Below are 23,038 nucleotides of genomic sequence, written 5' to 3'. Positions count from 1 at the left end.
TGTTCTGTTCTGTTCTGACTGTCCCAGCCAGGGATCCATTCCAGCCAGTCTTCAAAGCATAGAGGTCTCGTCAGCCAAACAGCTGGACCAAACAATCTGGGCACCCTTTGCTCAGAGCGAAGCGAGCTTTAAGGCAGATCTCTTCCGCGGCGTCCCTCATTCTTCAAACCCTTTCTTCCCAGATGGCAGCTCTTCAGAGCCCCTTCTACGGCGACAAAATGAACCTTTTCTCCCTCTGTCAAAAGATCGAGCAGTGCGATTACCCACCTCTGCCAGCCGAGCATTACTCTGAAAAGGTAAGAGAGATCCTGGCAGAGGGCCAGAACGCTCCCTTCTGCCTGGTACCGAAGCCTCGGTAGGGGGAAGAAGCTTGCAAAGTCACGCCAGGAAAAACAAAACACCTTAAAACTTTCCCTGTTGGATTGCTCAAGCTGGGCGGGTGGTCTTTGAAAGCAGGGAGGGTTCGAGGATGCCAGGGGAAGGAAGGAGGGCGCAGGGGCATCCTAACTGGGTTTCTTTCCCAGGTGTGTCGCCTAGCGTGGCCTCCAGGGAGATTTGGATAGCTCTCGTCATCTCGTTCAGTTCTGGATCACTTCAAGTCAGGAATGGCTTTCCAGGAAGTTCAAAGGCCCAGCTTTGATTGATCTTAATTGCTTGCGAAATGTACCGGGGGGGGGGGGGACACGAGGAGGGCATGCTTGGGAGCTGGCTGGCTGTTGCTTTCCTGCGTCCAGCCGAAAAATAGAACCAGTTTAAGACTTTGCAAATGCCGTTGAGATGGCTACTTCTTTGAAAGCCCACCAACTGCTCTCCGTGAATGCAAAGGGGGTGTGTGTGTTCTTCTCAGGACCCCGTTCCCAAAGTTTCCCTCGGATAGGCCTCGCCTTGTTAGGAAAAACCAGGATCCGGTAGCTTGTGCAGAATCCAGGTTGTCTCTGCAGAAAAAGCCACCTTGTCTCTGCAGAAAAAGCCACCTTGGTCACCTCTGGCCAGGAAGTGCAGGAATCTTTGCTGCTCAGCTCCTGATCTATTGGCTTACTAATTTACTACTTACTACTACTAACGTTGGCCACCTAAGGAGAAGGAAGGGCTCACTGGAGAAGAGCCTAATGCTGGGAAAGATGGAGGGCAAGAGAAGAAAGGGACAACGGAGAATGAGGTGGCTGGATGGAGTCCCTGAAGCAGTAGGCGTGAGCTTAAATGGACTCCAGAAGATGGGAGAGGACAGGAAGGCCTGGAGGAACGTTGTCCATGGAGTCACAATGGGTCGGACATGACTTCACGGCTAACAACAACTACTACTAACTTAGCTACAGGGAGTCCTCAGCTAATTGAGCCCATATTTTGCAGGGGTTGTCAATCAAACACCACGATCATTGAGCAATTCCATTGTCCTCGATGGGCGTTTTGCCAAATGCCCAAAATATCATCCCATGACTCCAGAGGCATGTATGGCCGTCGTAACTCCCAAAATGGGTCATAGGTAGCCCTGGGGAGGTCCTACCTTTGAACAGTTGTTAAGTGAGGAGTTGTAAATTGAGGACTACCTGTCTTAACTAAATAATGTGGGCTTCCCATCACGTGGGATTTTGAAAGTGTTTGATTGCTGATGCGCAAAGGGCCCGCTTCGGCCATCCAGGTGACCCACAGACCTGACTGTGGGTTCCCTCAAAGATTATCCCTAGCCTTGTCCAACCGGTCATTCCAGCTCTTTTGGAATCTGCTTTGTGACAGGAGGAATTAGTTCAGGTTGACAGATGCCACCTCCTGCTTCTCCAGTTACGACCAGTTGGTTTCTCTCTGGCACTGCTAACCATACATCTAACCATACAACCCAGGGTGAGAAGACCGCTTGGCAGCAGCTCCAAAGAGGCTTTGAGCAACAGGATCTGGAACGTGGCTCACTCAGGCATGGCGGCACCAAGGCCAGCGTGCCGGAGGACGTTCACGAGAGAGCGTCATCAGGAATTGTCTTGCATCCTTGTCTTGTGTTCCACTGCCTATAGAACAATTCGTGCAATTTGAGCATCGATAGAGAACAAGGCAGTCGCTTGAACCTCTCACAGCTCCATCCAAATTGCCCTGGGCCCAGCCTCTTCCCCCTCCTGCCCTCAGCCCTCCTATTTGATTTGATTTTATTAAATGCCACATTGACCTCTGCCTGGAGAGCTTTGCCCGATCCACCGGGCCTGGATGTGGGACAGCCATCCTTCTAATTACCGTTGAAATCATTCCCTCTCTGGCCGTCGAGAGGAGGGGAGAAGATCAAGCGGTTCTGTTTTTCCTCGGTGCCACAGGCTATATGCGCTGTTTCCTGGGGCTTGTAATTAAAAGCTCCCGGTCTTTCAAGTGCCAAATGAAAAGAGCCGAGGGGTGGCTGTTCTCCATCTCTTGATTATGCGAGCAAAGGAGCAAGTAGGTCACCACGGGGCAGGATGTCCATCTCAAGTAGCTCCCCAGAAGCAAACTCTTTGGAAGGAGGAGTTTCCGGAGAACGAGTTGGTTCAATCAGAAGACGCTGGGAAAACCTCTCTCTTCTTATGGACCGTCCCACCGCATGGCTCCCGCCCAATAAAGAATCTGGGAAGCGGCCCAAAGCCCCATTTCGAATCCTGCCAGAAAAGCCAGCCAAACATTCCTTGGGTTGGAGAACCTCTGTTGGGTGTCCTCCAAGCATTCTCCACTCCCTCCTGGAAATTCTCTCTCTTTTTTTTTAATAGATATAGAATGCTTTATTGGCCAAGTGTGGTTGGACACACACAAGGAATTTGTCTCCGGTGCAGAAGCTCTCGGCGTACACAAGTGATAAATCATGATCATAATCATGAAATACAGTTGTCATAAATCACAAGATACAGCCCTCAGTGATAGTCATCGGATACTAAATAAGAAATGAGCGTAAATCATAACAGGGTGCCGAATCAAAGCAATCAACCTAAATCGTTAAGATACAAACAACAAAGTGATAGTCATAAGGTGCTAAAGAAATAGGTAATAGGAACGATGAGAAGGACAATAGTCATACGGCCCTACTACGTGGTTTGACGTCCTTGGGTGTAAGCCAATGTGGTTGGAATTAATTGTTTAGCAGAGCGATGGCACGGGAGAAAAAAACCTATCCTTGTGCTTTAGTTGTTTTGGTGTCCAATGCTCTAGAGTGGGAAGAAGTTGACAGAGTTTATGTCCAGGATGTGAGGGGTCTGGAGATATTTTCACGGGCCTCTTCCTGGCTTGTGCAGTACACAGGTCCTCAGTGGAAGGCAGGCTGGTGGCTTTTCTGCACTCCTAACTATCCGTTGAAGTCTGTGCCTGTCCTGTTCGGTTGCTGTGCCAAACCAGACAGTTATAAAGGTCACAAACTCAATAATTCCCCTCTAAAACTGTGTCAGCAGCTCCTTGGGCCGTCTGAGTTCTCCGAGTTGGTGCGGGAAGAACATTGTCGTGCTTTTTTGATGACATTTTTGACGTTAGGTGTCCGTTTCAAGTCTTGAGCTACTACGGAACCTAGAAACTTGACAGTATCTACTGTCGATTAGACTGTTGTGGTGGCTTCTTCCCCACACACACACACATCTGGATGGTCCAGAGGGATGGACCGTTGTGTGTTCACCACCCTCTTTTCTTTCCTCACAGCTGCGGGAGCTGGTCAGCATGTGTATCTACCCGGATCCAGATCAGAGGCCCGATATTAGTTACGTGCACCAGTTAGTGAAACAGATGCACGTCTGGACGTCCAGCACTTGAAGCGTGGCTCCGCGCTCTGCAAGGAGAACGGTTCCCAGCTTAGTCTTACTTAACTTCTGTCTCAGACGAAACCAAGCGGTGCCTCATCGAACTCAAAAAATGGGTTGGAGTTGAGCCTTCGTAGGAAGATCCTTCCATGATTTCTGTACAGGCGCCCGGCGGGTGGATCTGCTCCCAGCCACGGCGGTGCGATGTGGTCGCCAGCATGAGTTGCCTCTTCCGGAACCGGATAACATGTTACCGATGTAGATCTCTCTCTCTCTCTCTCTCTTTTTTTTTTTAAAAAAGATCCTTTCTTCAAACCGTTGTGTGTAATCTAAGTTAGGCTATATAGCAAGGGTTTCTGATTGGTGTATTTTGACATACCCCTTGTATCTTAACTAATGTGAAATATTGGGGAAATTAATTCCTTGGGGGAAATCACTTTAATCCTAACGTAAGAATTGCAATAGGTTTTTTTTTGTGGGGAGGGGGGCCTGTAATGTGTATAACTGCTACTTTGCTTCTTCTAGCAGTGGTTATTAGTAAGTTCAGTTTTTAGTTCATGTATTACCTTTTTTTTTTTGTAAACAAACAGACATCCGACCTGCGTTTTAATTTGTATTTCCTTCTGTTGCAAAAAAAGTGGTATGGAAGAGGATGAATTTTATTTTATTTTTAAAAGCAAACCCTTAGAATGACTATTTTGCGGTGTGTGTTGTCAACTCTGGCTCCCGAGACCTGGGTGGGCTTCAAACCAAAGGAGTGTCGTGTTTTGTCGTGGTTTTTTTTTTTTCCTGGTTAAGAGATTGCCACGGCCGCTACGAGACTCCGTAGCCAATGAGCGCTGGGTACCGTTCTGTAAAGCCCATCTCTAACCAGGGTCGAACCCCTAAAATTCATGTGGCACCCCCTCCATGGGCCACCAAAGCCAGGTAAGTCCAGAGGAATGCGGTTTTGAATTCCCTGCTTCTTTACTGTGAAAACCCATTTACCAATGTGAATTTTTAAAACAAGCTGATCTGAAGGAAAAGAGAAAAAAAAATAATCAGACTTAAGCGTTCCGGAGATGCAAGGTTTCAGTGTTTTATTTGACGGAGCCACTTACGGTTCCTTAATTTGGGGGATCGCCATCCCTTGCAACCAGGATTCTCGGGGGCCCGGCTTCGGGAAGGGTAGCCATTAGCTTTTTTTCTGCAAGCACTTTTTAGAACAGGAGGTAACAGCGGGGAGGGGGGAAAAAAGTTTCTCCTGGAAAGATTAAAAGATACCACCTACTGGCAGGGGATTTGGGTTTTTTTTGCATTTTTGAGAAAAGCAGCGGTGCTAATTAAGTCCCCAGCTTGGAACAAAGGGTTTTAGGAACGGCTGCCCAAGTGAGAAGCAGGATGGGTGGGATGTGGGCTGACTTTCTCGCCAAGATCCTGCAACTGTCTCCAGCTGCTTAGGGTTCTCTTCTTCCGAAAGGTTTCCATCGCTTTGCAGGCGGTTTTTTGGGGATGTGTGTGTGTGTGTGTGTGGATTGGGTGGGAAGGCTACCTACTTTTGGGGTACAGCTTTGAAAAGGTTTTGGGCTGTTGGGGAAGTTTAAAAAGATCGCTCGGCTCCACCTGACTGCACTCTCTATCTCTCATGCGCCACTGTTCAGGTCTCTTGTTAGTGCTTTAAGTCGTCTTTTTGCAGAAAAGGGAAGGGGGGGGGGAAAGGCAACTATGCATTTTTAGGCGAGACTTCCAACCATTTACCCAAATAAAAGTTTTCTTTGTAAAAAAAAAAAGAAAGGGTCCGCTGAGTTGGCGCCGATGAGGGGCTTGAAAACCGGGACGCCCATTGCGTCCCTCTTTAGGTGGCTAAGCGGGAGAGTTGTTAAGTGAGCGTTGCCCCACTTTACGACGTTCCTTGCCCCAGTTATTAAGTGGATCGCCGCAATTGTTCAGCGAGTGACACGGTTGTAAAGTGAGACTGGCCTCCCCCTTGACTTAGCTTGCCAAAAAGGCCGCAAAGGGGGACTCGTCGCCTGACTCTCCCGGGATCCTGCAACCGTCTTTAAGTACGTGTCAGTTGCCAAGCCTCTGGATTTTGATCACGTGACCGTGGGGAGTTTGCAACCGTTGTAAAATAATAATAATAATAATAATAATAAAAGTTGGAAGGGACCTTGGAGGTCATCTAGTCCAACCCCCTGCTCAGGCAGGAAACCCTATACCATTTCGGACAAATGGCTGTCCAGTCTCTTCTTAAAAACTCTCAGTGTTGGCGCATTCACCGCTTCTGGAGGCAGGTTGTTCCACTGGTTAATTGTTCTAACTGTCAGGAAGTTTCTCCTTAGTTCTAGGTTGCTTCTCTCCTTGGTTAGTTTCCACCCGTTGCTTCTTGTCCTGCCTTCAGGCGCTTTGGAGAATAGCTTGACTCCCTCTTCTTTGGGGCAGCCCCTGAGATACTGGAAGACTGCTATCATGTCCCCCCTCGTCCTTCTCTTCATTAAACTAGACAGACCCAATTCCAACAACCGTTCCTTATATGCTTTAGCCTCCAGTCCCCTGATCATCTTTGTTGCTTTTCTCTGTGAAGTGTGAAAAACAGCAGTGGGATACCTTTTTCAGCGGGGGTATAACTCCGAACGGTCACGAAACGCAAGGTTTAGAACTACCTCTATCCAAACCCATAAAGTTGACATCCCAACAGGTAGAGCATAATGGGCTAGGAGACTCTTCTCTGCCCCCCCCCAAATTACAAGAGCCAGCCCGTCTGGTTTCTATTATTTGTTTTATTCGTGTAAATTATAACATTGCAAAAGGTTATTTCGACACCAAAGGAATACTCTCGGTCCCCGAAATGTGTCCTGGGCACTCTCCGCCGGGAATCAGGAGGTGTCCATGGTCTGCACCGTCTCCTCCGCCACCTCCAGTTCCAGACGGATGACCTTTTCCGACAGGACACCCGTGGTTCCCTTCTCGCACCGGTATTTTCCTTGCCTGTCGGAGGAGCAAAACCGGCACCGTCACAAAACCTTGCAGTTTGAGTATCTCTCCCAGGCTGCTATCCTACACAGCGGACCAGCAAGCCTTTTCCCGGAGAGATTTAGGGAATCTTAAGGACTAGAAACACACGCACACGGTTATCCCAAAGGTGCTTTTATCAAAAGGCGCCTGGACTTTCTCGTTTTGTTTTCCCCTTGAGGACGTTTCGCTTCTCATCCAAGAAGCTGCTTCAGTTCTAACCAAACACAAAGCCTTCCATTCCCCACCGTTCAGCCAGAACGGAGGAAGCTTCTGGGATGAGAAGCGAAGCATCTTCAAGCAAAAACAAAGGAGGTTCACTTGCCTTTCCATTTTCCGTGCATCTCCTTCGGAAGGCCCTGTGGAGCTGAAGCCTTCACCTGGCCTGTTCAGCCTCGTGTCCCACAGCCTGAATCCCTTTGTGATAGCCTAAGTCAGGGGTCTTCAGACTTGGCTCTGTGATGACTTGTGGACTTCAACTCCCAGAATTCCTCAGCAGGATGTTGTTCTTCCTATTCTCCTTAGCTCAGTGGTCTTCAAACTTGACCCTTTGATGACTTGTGGTGAGGAATTCTGGGAGTTGAAGTCCACAAGTCATCAAAGGGGCAAGTCTGAAGACCCCTGGCCTATGTTGATGCACTGATTAATCATTGGCAGGTTATCCCAAAGGTGTTTTTTTCAAGAGGTGACTGGATTTACTTTGGTTTTCCGTGAAGACGTTTCGTTTCTTATCCAAGAAGCGTCTTCAGTTCTGACGTGAGGTGTTCAGATTCAGTCAGAACTGAGGCGGTTGAGAAGTGAAACGTCACTGAGGCCACCTGGAAGTTTATTTTAGTACAGGTGGCATCAAAGACACTCTAAAAGGGTGCAAATAAGCAGCGGTCTGCAAGGAGTCTAAATCCTTCCATTTCCCACCATTCCAGTCAGAGCTGAAGAAGCTTCTGGGATGAGAAGCGAAACGTCCTCGGAAGAAAAGCAAGAAAGTCCAGTGGCCTCCTGAAAAAGCACCTTTGAGATAACCACAACCTGGAGGACGGAGAATCTCCATAGACTTGGTGTCAGAAACCAATTATATTTCAATTCTAGCTACCGACTTTGAAAAAAGATCCATTTCTTACTCTTTGTGGATTCTGTCATACTACGAAAGGGGAATCAAGAGGACTGACCATAACAATATGGCCACAGCCTTTCATCTACTCTCTCTCTGAAGTCTCCCTTCTGCCGGCAGTGAGGAAAAAGGGGTGGAAATGTAACGCCTGGGATCGTCGCTGGAAGGACGGTGGGGTGGGGGCTGCTTGGGACCACTTAAAACCTTGAATGGTAAGGGGTTGGCCCCTCAGATCCTGTCTAGAACGCCTGCAACCATCTTCTCTTAATAAAGATGCCTGTTGGAAGAGATATCCCAAGAGTTCTGTCTTCTTAAGATGTAAAGTGGGGTGGGTCCTTACACTTGGTGACTCTTCTCCAGCAAAACCCTGTCTGGTTCACGCCAACACACACAAACTCACCTTTCCCCCTTTTTGTTCGGGGTGTTGTACGGACGGAGGAAATCCAATTTGCTCTTGTTGATGACGCAGAGGTCGATATTACTGCCAGAGCCCAAATCATTAAATATGCCAGCTGAAATAGCATCTTTTACCAGCTGTTTGGCCTCTTCTTCCTGGGGGGGGGAGGAGAGGGAGGGGAAAAAAAAACCACGCAAAATGTAAGAAATCCAAAGTTCAATGGGGGGGGGGGGAGAGGAACTCCCTCTTTCCTGAGCTGAAAAATAAAACAAGTATTTGGTATTGCTCAGACCTAAAATGATTATTTTTTCCCCACGCATTTAAGGAAGCGCCGCCTGCAATCGCTTTGGTATTCACAAGGGGAACGAGGTACAAAAATTAGAATAAAAATACATTTTTAAAAAAACCACAAAATCTGCACTCCTCTTTGATTATTTTTTTTCTCCAGGAGAAAACGGACACTTTTGGCCGTATTTTAGCCTGCAAAAGTGGCCGTATTAACACACCACAAAAAGCAACTCCCATCGCATCAGCACCCTCTACAGGGCCATCAAGAAAAAGGGACCCAATATTTCCAAGGCTGTCCTGGACAATCCCGTCCGGAGTGAAAGCAGTGGATAGGGACCGATGGGTCAGCGTTTTGAGACCCAGCCCACAAACTCAACCAACGGCCGGTTTTTCAAGTCTTCCTTTTCCAGGATAGCAGATAACCAAGGTGTGGTGTGGTGGGACTCCCAAGCAGACGTCCAAAGGTGTCCTCTTTTAAGAGGGCAGGAGAAGGCCTCAATTGCTAAAGATCCTCTTCATCAGGGTCTCTTTTTCAACTTTAGCTAGGAAGTCGCTTCCTCTGGGCAATCAAAGTCTTCCTTGGCCCAGAGGGAGCTTGGCACGCACAGAAAGAAAGTCATATCTGACGTGAGGTTGGAGAGAAGAATGAAAAGTCCGAGGACCAAATCTTAGAGGAACTGTAGAGTTTCAGCACCTTTTGCAGGCGTTCGCTCTGGAAAACCTGTCTCTCTGTCTCATAGACCCTGTCCAGACCACCTAACCCAGCAGTCCCCAACATTTTCCAGCTGTGTGCGTGGGGGGGAGGCAGGTAACATGTTTCTCAGAAAATAAGAACAGATCTTATATTAATTTTTGCTCCAAAAGACGAATTAAGGGCTTATTTTCCAGTTAGGGCTTATGTTCGGGGAAATGCGTCCATCTGGCTGACGATCTTAACTGGGGCTTATTTTGGGGATGGGGCTTATATTATATTATATGAGTGTCCTGAGGGGGAAAAAAAATCACGGTAGGGCTAGTTTTCCGGTTGGCTCTTATTTTCGGGGAAACACGGAACATGTCATGCCTGAATCTACACTCGATGGAGTTTCTCGCCCGTCTGCTTGCCCATTTAATAATAATAATAATAACAAGAAGAAGAAGAAGAAAAAGAAAAAGAAAAAGAGAATAAGAGGAGAAGAAAGAAGAAGAAGAGAAGAAGAAGAGGAAAAGAAGAAGAAGAAGAAGAAGAAGAAGAAGAAGAAGAAGAAAAGAAGAAGAAGAAGAAGAAGAAGAAGAAGAAGAAGAAGAAGAAGAAGAAGAAGAGGAGGAGGAGGAGGAGGAGGAGGAGGAGGAGGAGGTTGGAAGGGACCTTGGAGGTCATCTAGTCCAATCCCCTGCTCAGGCAGGAAACCCTATCCCATTTCGGACAAATGGCTGTCCAGTCTCTTCTTAAAAGCTTCCAGTGTTGGAGCATTCACCACTTCTGGAGGCAGGTTGTTCCACTGGTTAATTGTTCTCACTGTCAGGAAGTTTCTCCTTAGTTCTAGGTTGCTTCTCTCTTTGGTTAGTTTCCATCCGTTGCTTCTTGTCCTGCCTTCAGGCGCTTTGGAGAAGAGCTCCCGCGGCCCAGTTTCGAACAGGGTTGGGGACCTTGGACCTAACCCACCCCAGGGCCCCTCATCGTACAAGGCCGAGCAAGGGGGGTGGGAAGGCACGTTCCACATCCTCACGGCCAAAGCTTCAAGACCCAGGCCGTGTGCTTCTCTTTAACCCTAAAGGCTCTCTTTTTTCTTGCGGCAGCAGCTGCTGTGCGTAGCAGCAAAGAAGAGGGCCCCAGTGGGCAATTGAGCCCCTTCCCAGCACATGTTCAGGCCTCTCGGGAGACCCTCCAGACAAGAGGCCCAGATTCTCACAGCTCAATTATTTCAGCTGCAAATCTCCTCCGTGCCAAAAAGCTGGTGCAGGCGTGTGTGTGTATGTGTGTACCTGTCTAATTCTTCTTTGCTCATTTGCAGGAACCTTATTACTCCTAATTTCGAGACACACACACAGACACACCGAGCTGGCTCTCAATTCAGGACCTGGCTTGTCAGGTCAATACCCCCAACTTAATTCTGCTAAGCCAAGTGGTATGGTGGGACTCCCCGGCAGATGTCCAAAGTTGTCCTCTTCTACGAGGGCAGGAGAAGGACTCAACTGCTGGAGATCCTCTTCATCGGGGTCTCTTTTTCAACTTTAGCTAGGAAGTCACTTCCCCTGGGCAATCAAAGTCTTCATTGGCCAATTCTGGGTGGCCTTCAACTCCCAGAATTCCCCAGCCAGCACACTCAGAATAACAAGAGTTGGAAGGGACCATGGAGGTCTTCTTGTCCAACCTTCTGCTCAAGTAGATGACCCTATGATGCTCTCGTTGGGGAACCCTGGAAGTTCAATGCCACGGATCCGCAAGTGGCTCACCCCAATCTCCTAATGAGATTCAGACAGACCTGCCTAAAACCCGTGCGGTATTTCAACCAACTCCTTGCTTAAATCCTTCCTACAGACCCACGGAGCAGCTGCACAGGCCAGGAACATTATCTAGACCTGGGATGTCGGTTCAGACAACCCAGAACAACCTTCTGGAGGGGAAAAAAAAAACCCATCCCGCGGTTTAGCCTTCAAGGTCATCTTAACCACCGAAAAGTTTTAAAAAAACACGGTCCAATCAGGAAAACGCTGACAGCCCCTCTATAAAACTCAAAATGCACATTTGACGACGGTGCTGGCCGAGGAAATTGCACAATAATTAATTGGGAAGAAGTCTCCTAAAAGTTTGGGGCTTCATCTCAGACCCTCCTTCAAGGTTGCAGGGTCTACGCTACCCCGGGAACCGCAGCCCCCAGCCCAGAAATCTCCCATAAATGAGATTACAGTTAACAGTCGTGCGCTATATTTCAAGTCAGCTGCGACAAAGCAACTCTATCCAGGCCAGGCGGCTTGTGCGCTGTTGCTACATCGTGTAATGTGTCCCCGGACTCCGATGTGCTCCGCCATTTACCGGCGCAAGACAAATGGGCCGGGCTTGTAAAAGGCGCAAAGAGGACCAGGCCAGCCGCCTAATGGTCACCGCAGCTGTGCCAAACGGCGGGGAAGAGGCCACGGCAGACCCCCCAAGTTCATTAAAACTGACCAGTAATGGATCCGCGAATGCGCGCCGGAGGAATTGAGCAGTAAAGGCTAAAATAAATAACTCGGCGTGGAGAGCTCATCCGAAATGGTGTTTGATAAATTATTTATCACGGAGGGAGATTGCCTGCATTTAATTTTGGAGCTACTGGTAGCATCTTTAAAAGATGATTTATGCCTCGTAATGCCATTAAACTCTATATTGGCCCTCTGCTGGCTATAAAGTCTGCTGAGATTTAAAGAACGAGTTTTAAACTGTCACTGCAGCATCACGGTGGAGAGGGCCGTATTAAATCTTGACTTTAAACCTGCTATCTGGAGAGTTGCATTCGGTACACGGCGCCAAAACGTGATATATTGCCTCGTTCCAGCTCTTAATGACAAGAGGCTCCAAACCGTTGGAGCCTCCTTCCTTTCCCAAGTCCACAGTTTCTGCCTTTTGTCTTGCAGGCGCTGGGTCAACGTGGCTAGGAAGGAGGACAGGGGAACGGCCGACTCAAGATATTCAGAAGAAAATCTACAAGGGAAATAGCTGGACCGGGAAGGGCCAAATTTAACCTCCAGTTCACTCAAAAGCCGAGTCTCTTTCAACATGACCCTAAGCCAACCCAGGTCCGACATCCACATGATTTTCCTGTATGCAATTCAGAAATGGCTGGTCCCCACCTTCTTCCAGATGTTTTTTTTTTTCAACTTACCAGTTGAACTGAAAAACCTGGACTTTTCTGTCAGCCTCTCAACCAAGTGGCTAACCAGATCTGGCCCAGCTTCGCTTCCACGCTTGACGAAGTCAAGACCAGGAAGTGCCTTCTACACTTCTCAAGCGTGGCAACTTGAAGATGGGGGGGGGGGGGTGTCTTCAACTCCCAGAATTCCATGCTGACTAGGGAATTCGGGGTGGTGGTGGTGTTGAAGTCCACCCACTTTCAAGTTGCCAAGCTTGAGAAACATCGCTCCACAGATTTCATTACCCCAAAATGTGAAAAGCAGAATCTCTTGACGTCTATTTGAGGGGTCCTTGGTGCTCTCCGAGCTTGGGGTTTTTTTTGAAGACATTTCATGATTGCATCGTCAGCGCTAGTCATCTGATGTTGATCTCATCAACTAAGCCTGATGATGTTATCTAGTCTACCAAGGACCCCACAATCCTCCTTCTCCTCCTCCCACTGATGATGTTACCTAGTTGGGTCATGAAATGTCTGCAAGAAAACCACCAAGCTCAGAGAGTACTAAAGATCTCTCAGCTCAATCTCGGCTACAAATATTCTCTTTTATTGACTTCTATTTCTACATAGCCTTTTCCTTATATGAAATCCTTTGAGAATGCATCAAATTATTATACATTATTCTTCCTTCCTTCCTCCCTCCCTCCCTCCCTCCTTTCCTTCCTTCCTTCCTTCCTTCCTTCCTCTCTTCCTCCCTTCCTTCCTTCCTTCCTTTCTTTTTCTTTCTTTCTTTCTTTCTTTCCTTCCTTCCTCTTTCTTTCTTTCTTTCTTTCTTTCTTTCTCCCTTTCTTTCTTTCTTTCTTTCTTTCTTTCTTTTTTTTTCTTTCTGCAAATTTATTGCAAACTGATGGAAGCAATCTGGCTTTTGAAAGAAGACCTATCCATTCACCAGCTGTGATATGGATTGTATCTACAACTTGATAAATATATATATATATATCCTTGTTTATGGCATTTCCCAAACAGACCGGCAAGAATGGAAGATGTTCAAAGTTCTTACAAATCCCGGGGAGGGGGGGGAGGGGAGAAAGGGAGGGGAAGGTGGAAAAATAAAGGCAAAAAAGAGAGATAAAAAGACAAATTACTTTAAAGCAGGAATCTGAGAGAAATAACCGGGCTGGGGAAAGGGCAGCTAGTGAGGGAGATCAGACCAGGTGTAAAAATCTATAGAGAAGTGCTGGGGATTTGAGACTAGGAAAATGATCGTTCTTGAAGGCTACCTAAACCGAGGGCAGGATAATTAAAGCGTGGAAGAATAATATGGATGCACCCGTCTTCCGGGAGAAATTGTGGGCAGATCAATATGTAACGGAGAGCAGGGCTAAATCTGCTGGGAAGTTTCACGAGAACTCACCCGACACAGATACTAAAAATCAACACAATTTCGTTTCTTTCTCCTGCTTTTTTTTTTTTTTTGGCCCCACCTCCCCCAAAAGGAAAAAAAAAATTAAATAAAATGGGTCGGAAAGGGGAATTCAGGAAGTCAACCACCTTGCCTGCCCAAATAATAATAATAATAATAATAATAATAATAATAATAATAGTAAAGTTGGAAGGGACCTTGGAGGTCATCTAGTCCAACCCCCTGCTCAGGCAGGAAACCCTATACCATTTCGGACAAATGGCTGTCCAGTCTCTTTTTAAAAACTTCCAGTGTTGGAGCATTCACCGCTTCTGGAGGCAGGTAGTTCCACTGGTTAATTGCTCTCACTGTCAGCAAGTTTCTCCTTAGTTCCAGGTTGCTTCTCTCCTTGATTAGTAACAGAATAACACAATAACAGAGTTGGAAGGGACCTTGGAGGTCCTCTAGTCCAACCCCCTGCTCAGGCAGGAAATCCTATATACCATTTCGGACAAATGGCTGTCCAGTCTCTTCTTAAAAACTTCCAGTGTTGGAGCATTCACCGCTTCTGGAGGCAGGTTGTTCCACTGGTTAATTGTTCTAACTGTCAGGAAGTTTCTCCTTAGTTCTAGGTTGCTTCTCTCCTTGATGAGTTTCCACCCGTTGCTTCTTGTCCTGCCTTCAGGCGCCTTGGAGAATAGCTTGACTCCCTCTTCTTTTGGAGTCTACATGGGCTAAGCTTTTCTTTGTTTTTAGCTAACCAAGACATTTTGGAGACCCCCTAGAAGCCCAGGAGACTGGTAGGTCCTTCTCAAGTCCCACTCTTCCCTTTGGACTTTGCTGAGGTCTTTCTTAAACTCGTTGTCCACTAAACTTCGACAAGCGAGAGTTCTGTCTTCTCCTATTAATATTATTAATAAGAGTAATTAATAATACTTTTCTTACGTTCCACACAAAGAAGACATTTCCAAGAAATGTGTTGCATGAGGAGTCCCACAACACACGTTGACTTCTCCCTTTGAGGAGATGATGACACGCCTGTCGTTTCACATCCCTGGAATAGATTTTAACTCTGCCACAAACGTCACACTTTGGGGACTTTGCCTGCTGGTCTTCTCGGTTGTCCACAGCTATGGAGGGTGTGCCATACAGGTGGCCTCAACACTGGATGATGGGTCTCCTAGTCCAGCAGTCCTTCAGACAGGCCTGTTTGTGGTGTTTTTCCTCAGAAACTGGGCAGATAATGTGTTCCCCAGCTCATGTCAGTGTGAGACACAACGTCCCTTCCGAAATAATCTGAGAAAAACCCCACACGCGTCCCTCTCATCTGGGGCCGTTTTCGCCCCGTAAGAAAAGCAAACCACGATTCTGGCTTAAGTCTTCCTCCCTTCAAACATTACTAAATGAAGGAAGGCCCAAAGAGCTTGCTATAGAGAGACTTACAATACCCATCTTCCACAGCCCTCACAGCTGCTCTTTTCAAAAGGCGGGCAAACCTCAGCCTCTCCTTTCTCCCTCCCTCCAAAACCAGTATAATAAACCATGTTAATATTTCATACCGGTGTAAAATATGCTGGAGTATCAATTCAACATCTGTTGTCTTTAGGGTTCGGGAGTCCCGCTGTGGCTCTTTCAATTTGTAATTGAGTTCTATACTGAATTAATCAGCAGTTTATCTTTCTTTCTTTTTTTTCTTTTTTTTTTCCAGGGAGGGTGGGAGGGGAGGAAAAGAAGGAGGGGAAAAAAAATTTCTCTCTGCTAACCTGAATTTACATTTAACAATTTATAGCCAAATTACCTGCCGCGGAATCCTGGAATTCCTGCTTAGTCCCACTAAACTCCTTTGATTTTGGTCTCTGGCGCTCTTATTGGCAAAAAAAGGCCTTTCTATCTTCTATCAATCAAACAACCGTTCAATCCCTACAGGACAGGGATGGGCCATTTTATTTGTTCCTTATTGTTTCCTGGAAAATGCTCGGGCTTCTCACAGGGCAGACGGTCACGAAAACGGCCAGCGTTGAGCCTTCGTATCTTTTTAGCTGGAGGCGAAAACGTACGAAGAAACGGTTGCAGGAATTGGGTCTGTCTAGTTTAACGAAGAGAAGGACCAGGGACGACGCGATAGCAGTGTCTCAATATTTTGAGGGGCTGCCCCAAAGAAGATGGGGGTCAACTTATTCTCCAAAGCACCTGAAGGCAGGACGAGAAACAACGGATGGAAACTAAGCAAGGAGAGAAGCAACCTGGAATTAAGGAGAAATTTCCTGATATTGAGAACAATTAATCAGTGGAAAGGCTCCAGTGGAAAAGAAAGAAAGAAAGAAAGAAAGGAAGGAAGGAAGGAAGGAAGGAAGGAAGGAAGGAAGGAAGGAAGGAAGGAAGGAAGGAAGGAAGGAAGGAAGGAAGGAAGGACAGAGAAGAGCAACAAAGATGATTAGGGGACTGGAGGCTAAAACATATAAGGAACATTTGCTGGAATTGGGTATGTCTCGTTTAATGAAGAGAAGGTCGAGGGGGGACATGATAGCAGTGTTCCAATATCTCAGGGGTTGCCCCAAAGAAGAGGGGGTCAAGTTCTTCTCCAAAGCGCCTGAAGGCAGGACGAGAAGCAACGGAAGGAAACTCATCAAGGAGAGAAGCAACCTGGAATTAAGGAGAAACTTCCTAACAGTGAGGACAATTAACCAGTGGAACCACCTGTCTCCAGAAGTGATGAATGCTCCATCACTTGATGTTTTCAAAAAGAGACTGGACAGCCATTTGTCTGAAATGATATAGGGTCTCCTGCTTGAGCAGGGGGTTGGACAAGGTCCTTTCCAACATTATTATTGTTGTTATTATTATTATTATTATTATTATTATTATTATTATTATTATTATTATTATTATTATTAGTAGTAGTAGTAGTAGTGGTAGTAGTAGCAGCAGCAGCAATAATAATAATAATAATAATAATAATAATAATAATAATAATAATAATCATCTGCTCCCCCACTTGGAAGATTTTGCAGAGAGGAACCTATCCCAGAAAAGCTAAAAAAAAAAAAGAAGAGAGGCGAAAAGCAAGAATCGACCCAGAGCAGACCCAAACCTGGGTGCGTCTTTGGACAAAGGGGTCTTGCGGTGCTGCCCACCCCACCCCGCCCTCCAGCATTTGCCTAAGCTCTGCCCGCTGCCAACGGGCGGCAAGTTAGCGAGGCAGCTCTCCAGCTTAACGCCGAGCGTCTCCTTTGATCTCAGGCTGTCTCCTGGCTGCCTTCCCGGGGAAGTCATTAAAACGGCGAGTGTCAGCTGCGGAGATTAGGCAGAGGAGACCCACACCTGAGCCCCCCCCCGTGTGGTGGGGACCGGGGCATTCTGATCAGCCCCCACTAATGAAGGCAGGATTCGCAGGCAGCTTCTCACCGTTCCTGGGTGTCGCTTGGCAGCCCCGAATCGTCTAAATGAGACTGATGACTTGGCAGCGCTGGATCGAGATCGCAAAGACAAGCCAGCCTTCCAAAATTATTTGGGGCTGGGGGAGCAAGGGGGGGGGGAGAGGACCGGTCCAACGGCGCGACCTCCACTCCTTTTCGCTTTCCTTTCCTGGCCCGCAGCTTCAGAGCTGCTGGGGAAGGGGTTTCTTCACTCCTACGAAGCTGATGGCTGCCAGGACCCTCAGCCCACCCACCCCCAAGCAGAGTCTTCGTGAGCAAGACGTTGGCCCGCTGCAGGGATGGGGAGGGGGGAGAGAAAGAAAACCAATATTTGGAGGCGCGTGTTCTCCCACCGGCGGGATGCCAGGGGGAAAGCAAACTGTTTCCCCCCCCTTAAATCTGAGGCTGGGGGTCTCCCGGGCAGTCCTTTCTGCCCTTCAAGCAAGCAGGTGTGCAGCCTCCTGTCTGAAGCCTCGGGGAGCGTTAGGGAGGAGGCAGGTTGCCGTTTTTGGCAACATCTAGCCCTTCTGCTGGAGATGCTCGCGTCTCCACCTTCCCAGGAAGGCTGGTGCTGGAGAAAAACAGTGTTTCGTTGACTGGTAGCCTCGGGAACTGTGATTGTCAGGCTTGGCAGCAGACTTGGTGGGAGGGGGAAGGAGGAGAAGGAGAAGGAGGAGGAGGAGGAGGAGGAGGAGGAGGAGGAGGAGGAGGAGGAGGAGGAGAGCATGGGCCCCGCTGGTGTGAGCTTTCTTGACTCTAGAAAGAGTGTAGAGAAGAGCAACAAAGAGGATCAGGGGACTGGAGGCTAAAACATATAAGGAACGGTTGCTGGAATTGGGTCTGTCTAGTCTAATGAAGAGAAGGACGAGGGGGGACATGATAGCAGTGTTTCAATATCTCAGGGGCTGCCCCAAAGAAGAGGGAGTCAAGCTCTTCTCCAAAGCACTTTCTGAAGGCAGGACAAGAAGCAACGGATGGAAACTAATCCAGGAGAGAAGCAACCTAGAACTAAGGAGAAACCTTCATACAGTGGGAATAATTAACCAGTGGAACAACCTGCCTCCAGAAGCGGTGAATGCTCCAACACTGGAAGTTTTCAAGAAGAGACTGGACAGCCATTTGTCTGAAATAGTATAGGGCTTCCTGCCTGAGCAGGGGGTTGGACTAGATGACCTCCAACTTTATTATTATATTATATAATACGTTTTAGTCTCCACGCCTTTAATCGTCTCAGTTCCTCTCCTCTGCACTTTTCCCAAAGTCTCCACATCAATCAAAGCATCGATCAGAGTCACAACAATGAAAGCATCCCAAGTCCGTGCTGAGCAGGGGGGTTGGACTCGACGACCTTCAAGATCCCTTCCAACATCATCACTATTATAATTATTATAATTATAATTATTATTATAGAAGCAGAAACTCTGGCAACTTATCGTGCGGCGGCCCGCTCTTCGCCCTGTAGGCCACGCCACAGCTGCCAGGCCCAAGGTTGGATCCTTTCAGCTCTCGACGCAAAATTCCGGCAAAAGGCATTTTCCCCCCCCCCAACTCGCTATTATTGCCTGTCACCGATTTTTTTTATATGTATATATAAATAAATATTGTGCGCCCGGATTGCTGCCGCACCGGCTCTCTTGGGGATGCCAAAAGCACAGCAAAGGCAGGGCGGGGAGAAGAGGGGGTGGGGTGGGGTGGGGAAAGAAGGGGGGGTAAAAAACACCCCCCACCAGTTTCCTCGCCTTCAAATAAATGCTAATTTCTTTTTTTTTAACACAGAAGGCTTTTGCCGAGCGCGGCTTCAGGAGCAGGGAATACATATCAGAGGGAAAGGGGGGGGGGTGCGGAGGTGGAGGGGGGGGAGAGAAAAAACCCGTCTGATTGTCTTTTCCAGCAATCTTCAGCTGCTGCTTTCATTAAGCTTGTCTAATTAGATTCCAGATGCTAATTTGCGAGTCGAAACCGGAGGGGTGCAGGACGGTGTGCCTTTGAATCGCTGCTCTGTGATGTGGTGGACTTTAGAAGAGGCGGTACGGATCTGGCTTTGCGTCTGCTTTAATGGGAGAGGGTCTCAAACCCTCCCCCCCCGTGACAAATTGGGAAGTGGGGGGGAGCGATCAAGGCCTTTTCGACCCCAGGGACTCGGCCTGGAGGTGGGTGGAGGTTTCGGAAGAAGCTGCCCCCCCACGCCGCCGATAACTGAACCAACGCTGGGAAATCCCGTCCCTCGGATGAGTGAAAACTGGCCGTCAGCCATCGTGCAGGACTTTGGCAGTCCCACAAAGGAAGGTCTGGGGGAGGAGTGGGTGGGGCTTACCTCCATCTCAGGTTTGAACTTGTCCTCGAAGACCGCCATGGCTGCCAGGGATCCCGAACCTGAAACCCACCGAAGGAGAGAAGAGTCGTTAAGTTTGTAGAGTTTTCCCCCTTATTCTTCAATTTTTTTTCTCTTTGAATCTACCTATCTCTCTCTCATATCTCTATCTCTTATCTATCTATCTATCTATCTATCTATCTATCTATCTATCTACCTACCTACCTACCTACCTATCTACAACACTCTCATCTATTTATCTATATCTATCTACCTCCCTCCATCTCTATTTACCTACCTCTCATCTATCTATCTCTCTATATATCTATCATCTATCTCTACATCATTCTTTCATTTATCTATCTATCTATCTACCACTCTATCTACCTCCCTCCCTCCATCTCTATTTACCTACTTATCTATACGTCACTCTCTCATCTATCTATCTATCTATCTATCTATCTATCTATCTATCTATCTATCTATCTATCTATCTATCTATCTATCTATCTATCTATATCACTCTATCTACCTACCTACCTACCTACCATCTATCTATCATCTATCTATCTATCATCTATCTATATCTACATCACTCTCATCTATTTATCTATCTATATCTACCTCCCTCCATCTCTATTTACCTACCTCTCATCTATCTATCTATCTATCTATCTATCTATCTATCTATCTATCTATCTATATCACTCTCCTATCTACCTACCTACCTACCATCTATCTATCATCTATCTATCTATCATCTATCTATATCTACATCTCTCATCTATTTATCTATCTATATCTACCTCCCTCCATCTCTATTTACCTACCTCTCATCTATCTATCTATCTATCTATCTATCTATCTATCTATCTATCTATCTATCTATCTATCTATCTATCTATCTATCTATCTATCTATCTATCTCTACATCACTCTCATCTATTTACCTATCTACATCTACATCACTCTATCTACGTACGTCCCTCCCTCTATTTACTTATCTCTCTCATCCATCTCTATATCATTCTTTCATTTATCTATCTATAGCTATCTACATCACTCTATCTACCTCCCTCCCTCCATCTCTATTTACCTATCTATCTATACGTCACTCTCTCATCTATCTATCTATCTATCTATCTATCTATCTATCTATCTATCTATCTATCTATCTATCTATCTATCTATCTATCTATCTATCTAATCTATCTAGAAAAAAGGAAGAGGGATGTCAACCCTGAACTATATAACACAGTTATTTTTTTAAAAAAAATAGAAGCATTGCTCCTGCTTATGTAAAGGTAGAACTAACGAGAGAGTAACATGTAGCCTTGCTTTGACAGGGTGCTGCTCACAAGGCAGCCCAGAGCATTTTCCAAAAACTTTAAGAATTCAGAAACCTAAGAAAAGGGCCCGGGATGCCGTCCTGCCAACATCTGCCAGCCCAAGGTAAGCAGAAGGGTCTTGAAGCACTCCCCTTTGGAGAATGAGCAGGCCTCCCACCCTAACTTGGGGTCCTTCAAAGGAAAGGAGTCCAAATCCCATCAGGAGCAGCCGAGTCCTTCAGCACCTCTGAAGTGGTGCTTCAAATTTTGTTTTAGTCCTTCTTGGGTTCAGGATTAAAACACCCATTGCTGTAAGCTTTTGAGACGAACTAAGCACGAACTTTAAACACCTTTACGCCAGCAGAAAAAAAAAGAGGGCTTACGAAAAATCTGAGAATGGTCCAAACGTCCAATCAGGGCTCTGCCAGCTTCCAAGAAATTTTAAAATGGCCCAATAAAAGCCTCCCCTCTTTCTTCAAGGGTGACCCCCAAATTCACGCACATCACCAGCAAACACACATTTTAAAAAACCGGCAAAGAATCAACCACCTTAATCCTGCTTCGTTCCAAAAAAAACCAAACCCTCCACCAAAGTTAATCTGCTTTGCGTTGACAATTTTTCAGCCCACTCCGGTGGTTTTTTTTTGGGGGGGGGGGAGGTAACACATAAAGTTGCCCACAATTTTTTATACCAATTAGGAGGGATGGGTGTGTGTGTGTTTTTTGGCATTTATGCCTTTTTAACTTGTTTTGCATACGGCTCTGTCTTTAACGGGGTCAGCTAGCCAGCTCCTTCTCCATTTAAAATGATTTGTGTACATCGCTTGACCACCTCGGACGGTTTAGTAAGAAGACGGAAGAAGAGAAAAGACGGCGATTAAACCCGTTTCAAATGAGAGGACCTGCTGGTTTTATCACGTCTGCTGAATGTATAATGAAAAGGCAGATGCTGACAGTGACATTGGCGGAGAAAATGCAGACGATCTGATCTCCACCATTTAAGGGAGCCCAATTATAGATCAAGCTTAAGAGGGGAGAGGCAGCAGATTTTACAGACACAAATCAATGAACATGGTAATCCCAGGAAATTTGACAGATTCTCCTATTATACCAGGCGGCCGTGGCTAAGGACCATTACCTTTTACAGGGGCAAACACGCCGCCGTTTCTAAGCTGAGGGCAGCCCAGAGCATCTTTTCACCCCCTGGGCACGGATTGTCTGCTTCGGCCACAGATTCATCGAAAAAGGTTTTTTTAAAAAAATGGAAATAAAAAAGGTTATTTATTTAGTTTTTTGTAAGAAAAGAGACGGCCACATCCCTAGAAGGGGTCCATTGTCCAAAGCTTTAAAAGGAGAAACCCAAAGTTTATGTGGTAAATGTTTATGAGGTAAATATTTATGAGGTAAATGTTTATGAGGTAAAAATAAAATCATTTTTAGCAGGATTTTTTTTGAAAAAAGATGGAGGGAGAAACGGGAAGATATGCTAAGTTTTTAGCCAGTGAGGGAGGGAAATTTAGGAGCCCAACGTCGCACCTATTCCTTTTCGGTTCACGTACTAGCAAAATTTCTATGTGATTTGTGCAGGAAAAAATATAAGAGGTAGAAAAGTGCAACCTCGCTCAGCCACCTTGACACCTGCCCAGGTGGAATGCCTTGATTGCTCTTGTCTTATCTAGGACAAGCCAGGGGAGGTGGCTTAGGGTGTCCATGAATGGATGGAGGTGGCCTAGGCTGTCCACCGCATTAATGCCCTTAAAATGCAGTGCTGGAGACAAGAACTATGAGGAGCTTTGATCTGGTTTGAAGCCACTGATTGAAGGACCCTCCACCCCGTGTCCGAAAGTCCGCAGAATTGTTCCCAAGGCCATCAGCTAAGTTTGAAAAAGCAACCTTGCCATTCCATTTAAAGAACAAGGTATCTCCTTTCCAGAGGCACGGGATGGGCTTCTAAAACCCAAGAACAGTGCAGAGAAGAACAACAACGATGATCAGGGGACTGGAGGCTAAAAGATATAAGGAATGGTTGCTGGAACTGGGTATGTCTAGTTTAAGGAAGAGAAGGATCAGGGGGGACATGATAACAGTCTTCCAATATCTCAGGGGCTGCCCCAAAGAAGAGGGAGTCAAGCTATTCTCCAAAGCTCCTGAAGGCAGGACGAAGCAACGGATGGAAACTAACCAAGCAGAAAAGCAACCTAGAACTAAGGAGAAATTTCCTGGCAGTGAGACCAATTAATCAGTGGAACAACCTGCC

General features: G+C 46.8%; 2 protein-coding genes across 2 annotated transcripts in view; one reads left to right on the top strand and one right to left on the bottom strand.

Moving 5' to 3' along the window:
* The window catches only part of NEK6 (NIMA related kinase 6), a 38,062-nt gene extending 33,331 nt beyond the window's left edge, over window positions 1-4,731 (top strand). Inside the window, exons 8-9 of the mRNA XM_015828188.1 lie at window positions 183-296; window positions 3,634-4,731. Coding sequence (XP_015683674.1) covers window positions 183-296; window positions 3,634-3,744 — 225 coding nt within the window. The 3' untranslated portion in view covers window positions 3,745-4,731. The remainder of the gene's footprint in view (window positions 1-182; window positions 297-3,633) is intronic.
* A 1,753-nt stretch (window positions 4,732-6,484) lies between these two features.
* Window positions 6,485-23,038, bottom strand: part of PSMB7 (proteasome subunit beta 7) — a 34,960-nt gene continuing 18,406 nt past the window's right edge. Inside the window, exons 6-8 of the mRNA XM_015828199.1 lie at window positions 19,457-19,515; window positions 8,231-8,382; window positions 6,485-6,698 (exon numbers count right to left, since the gene is read on the bottom strand). Of these exons, the coding sequence (XP_015683685.1) occupies window positions 6,587-6,698; window positions 8,231-8,382; window positions 19,457-19,515 (323 nt within the window). The 3' untranslated portion in view covers window positions 6,485-6,586. The remainder of the gene's footprint in view (window positions 6,699-8,230; window positions 8,383-19,456; window positions 19,516-23,038) is intronic.

This window comes from Protobothrops mucrosquamatus, unplaced genomic scaffold, assembly GCF_001527695.2.
Source record: "Protobothrops mucrosquamatus isolate PMUCROS unplaced genomic scaffold, P.Mucros_1.0 scaffold_223, whole genome shotgun sequence".
Lineage (NCBI taxonomy): Eukaryota > Metazoa > Chordata > Lepidosauria > Squamata > Viperidae > Protobothrops > Protobothrops mucrosquamatus.
This window is presented reverse-complemented; position numbering and strand designations above follow the sequence as displayed.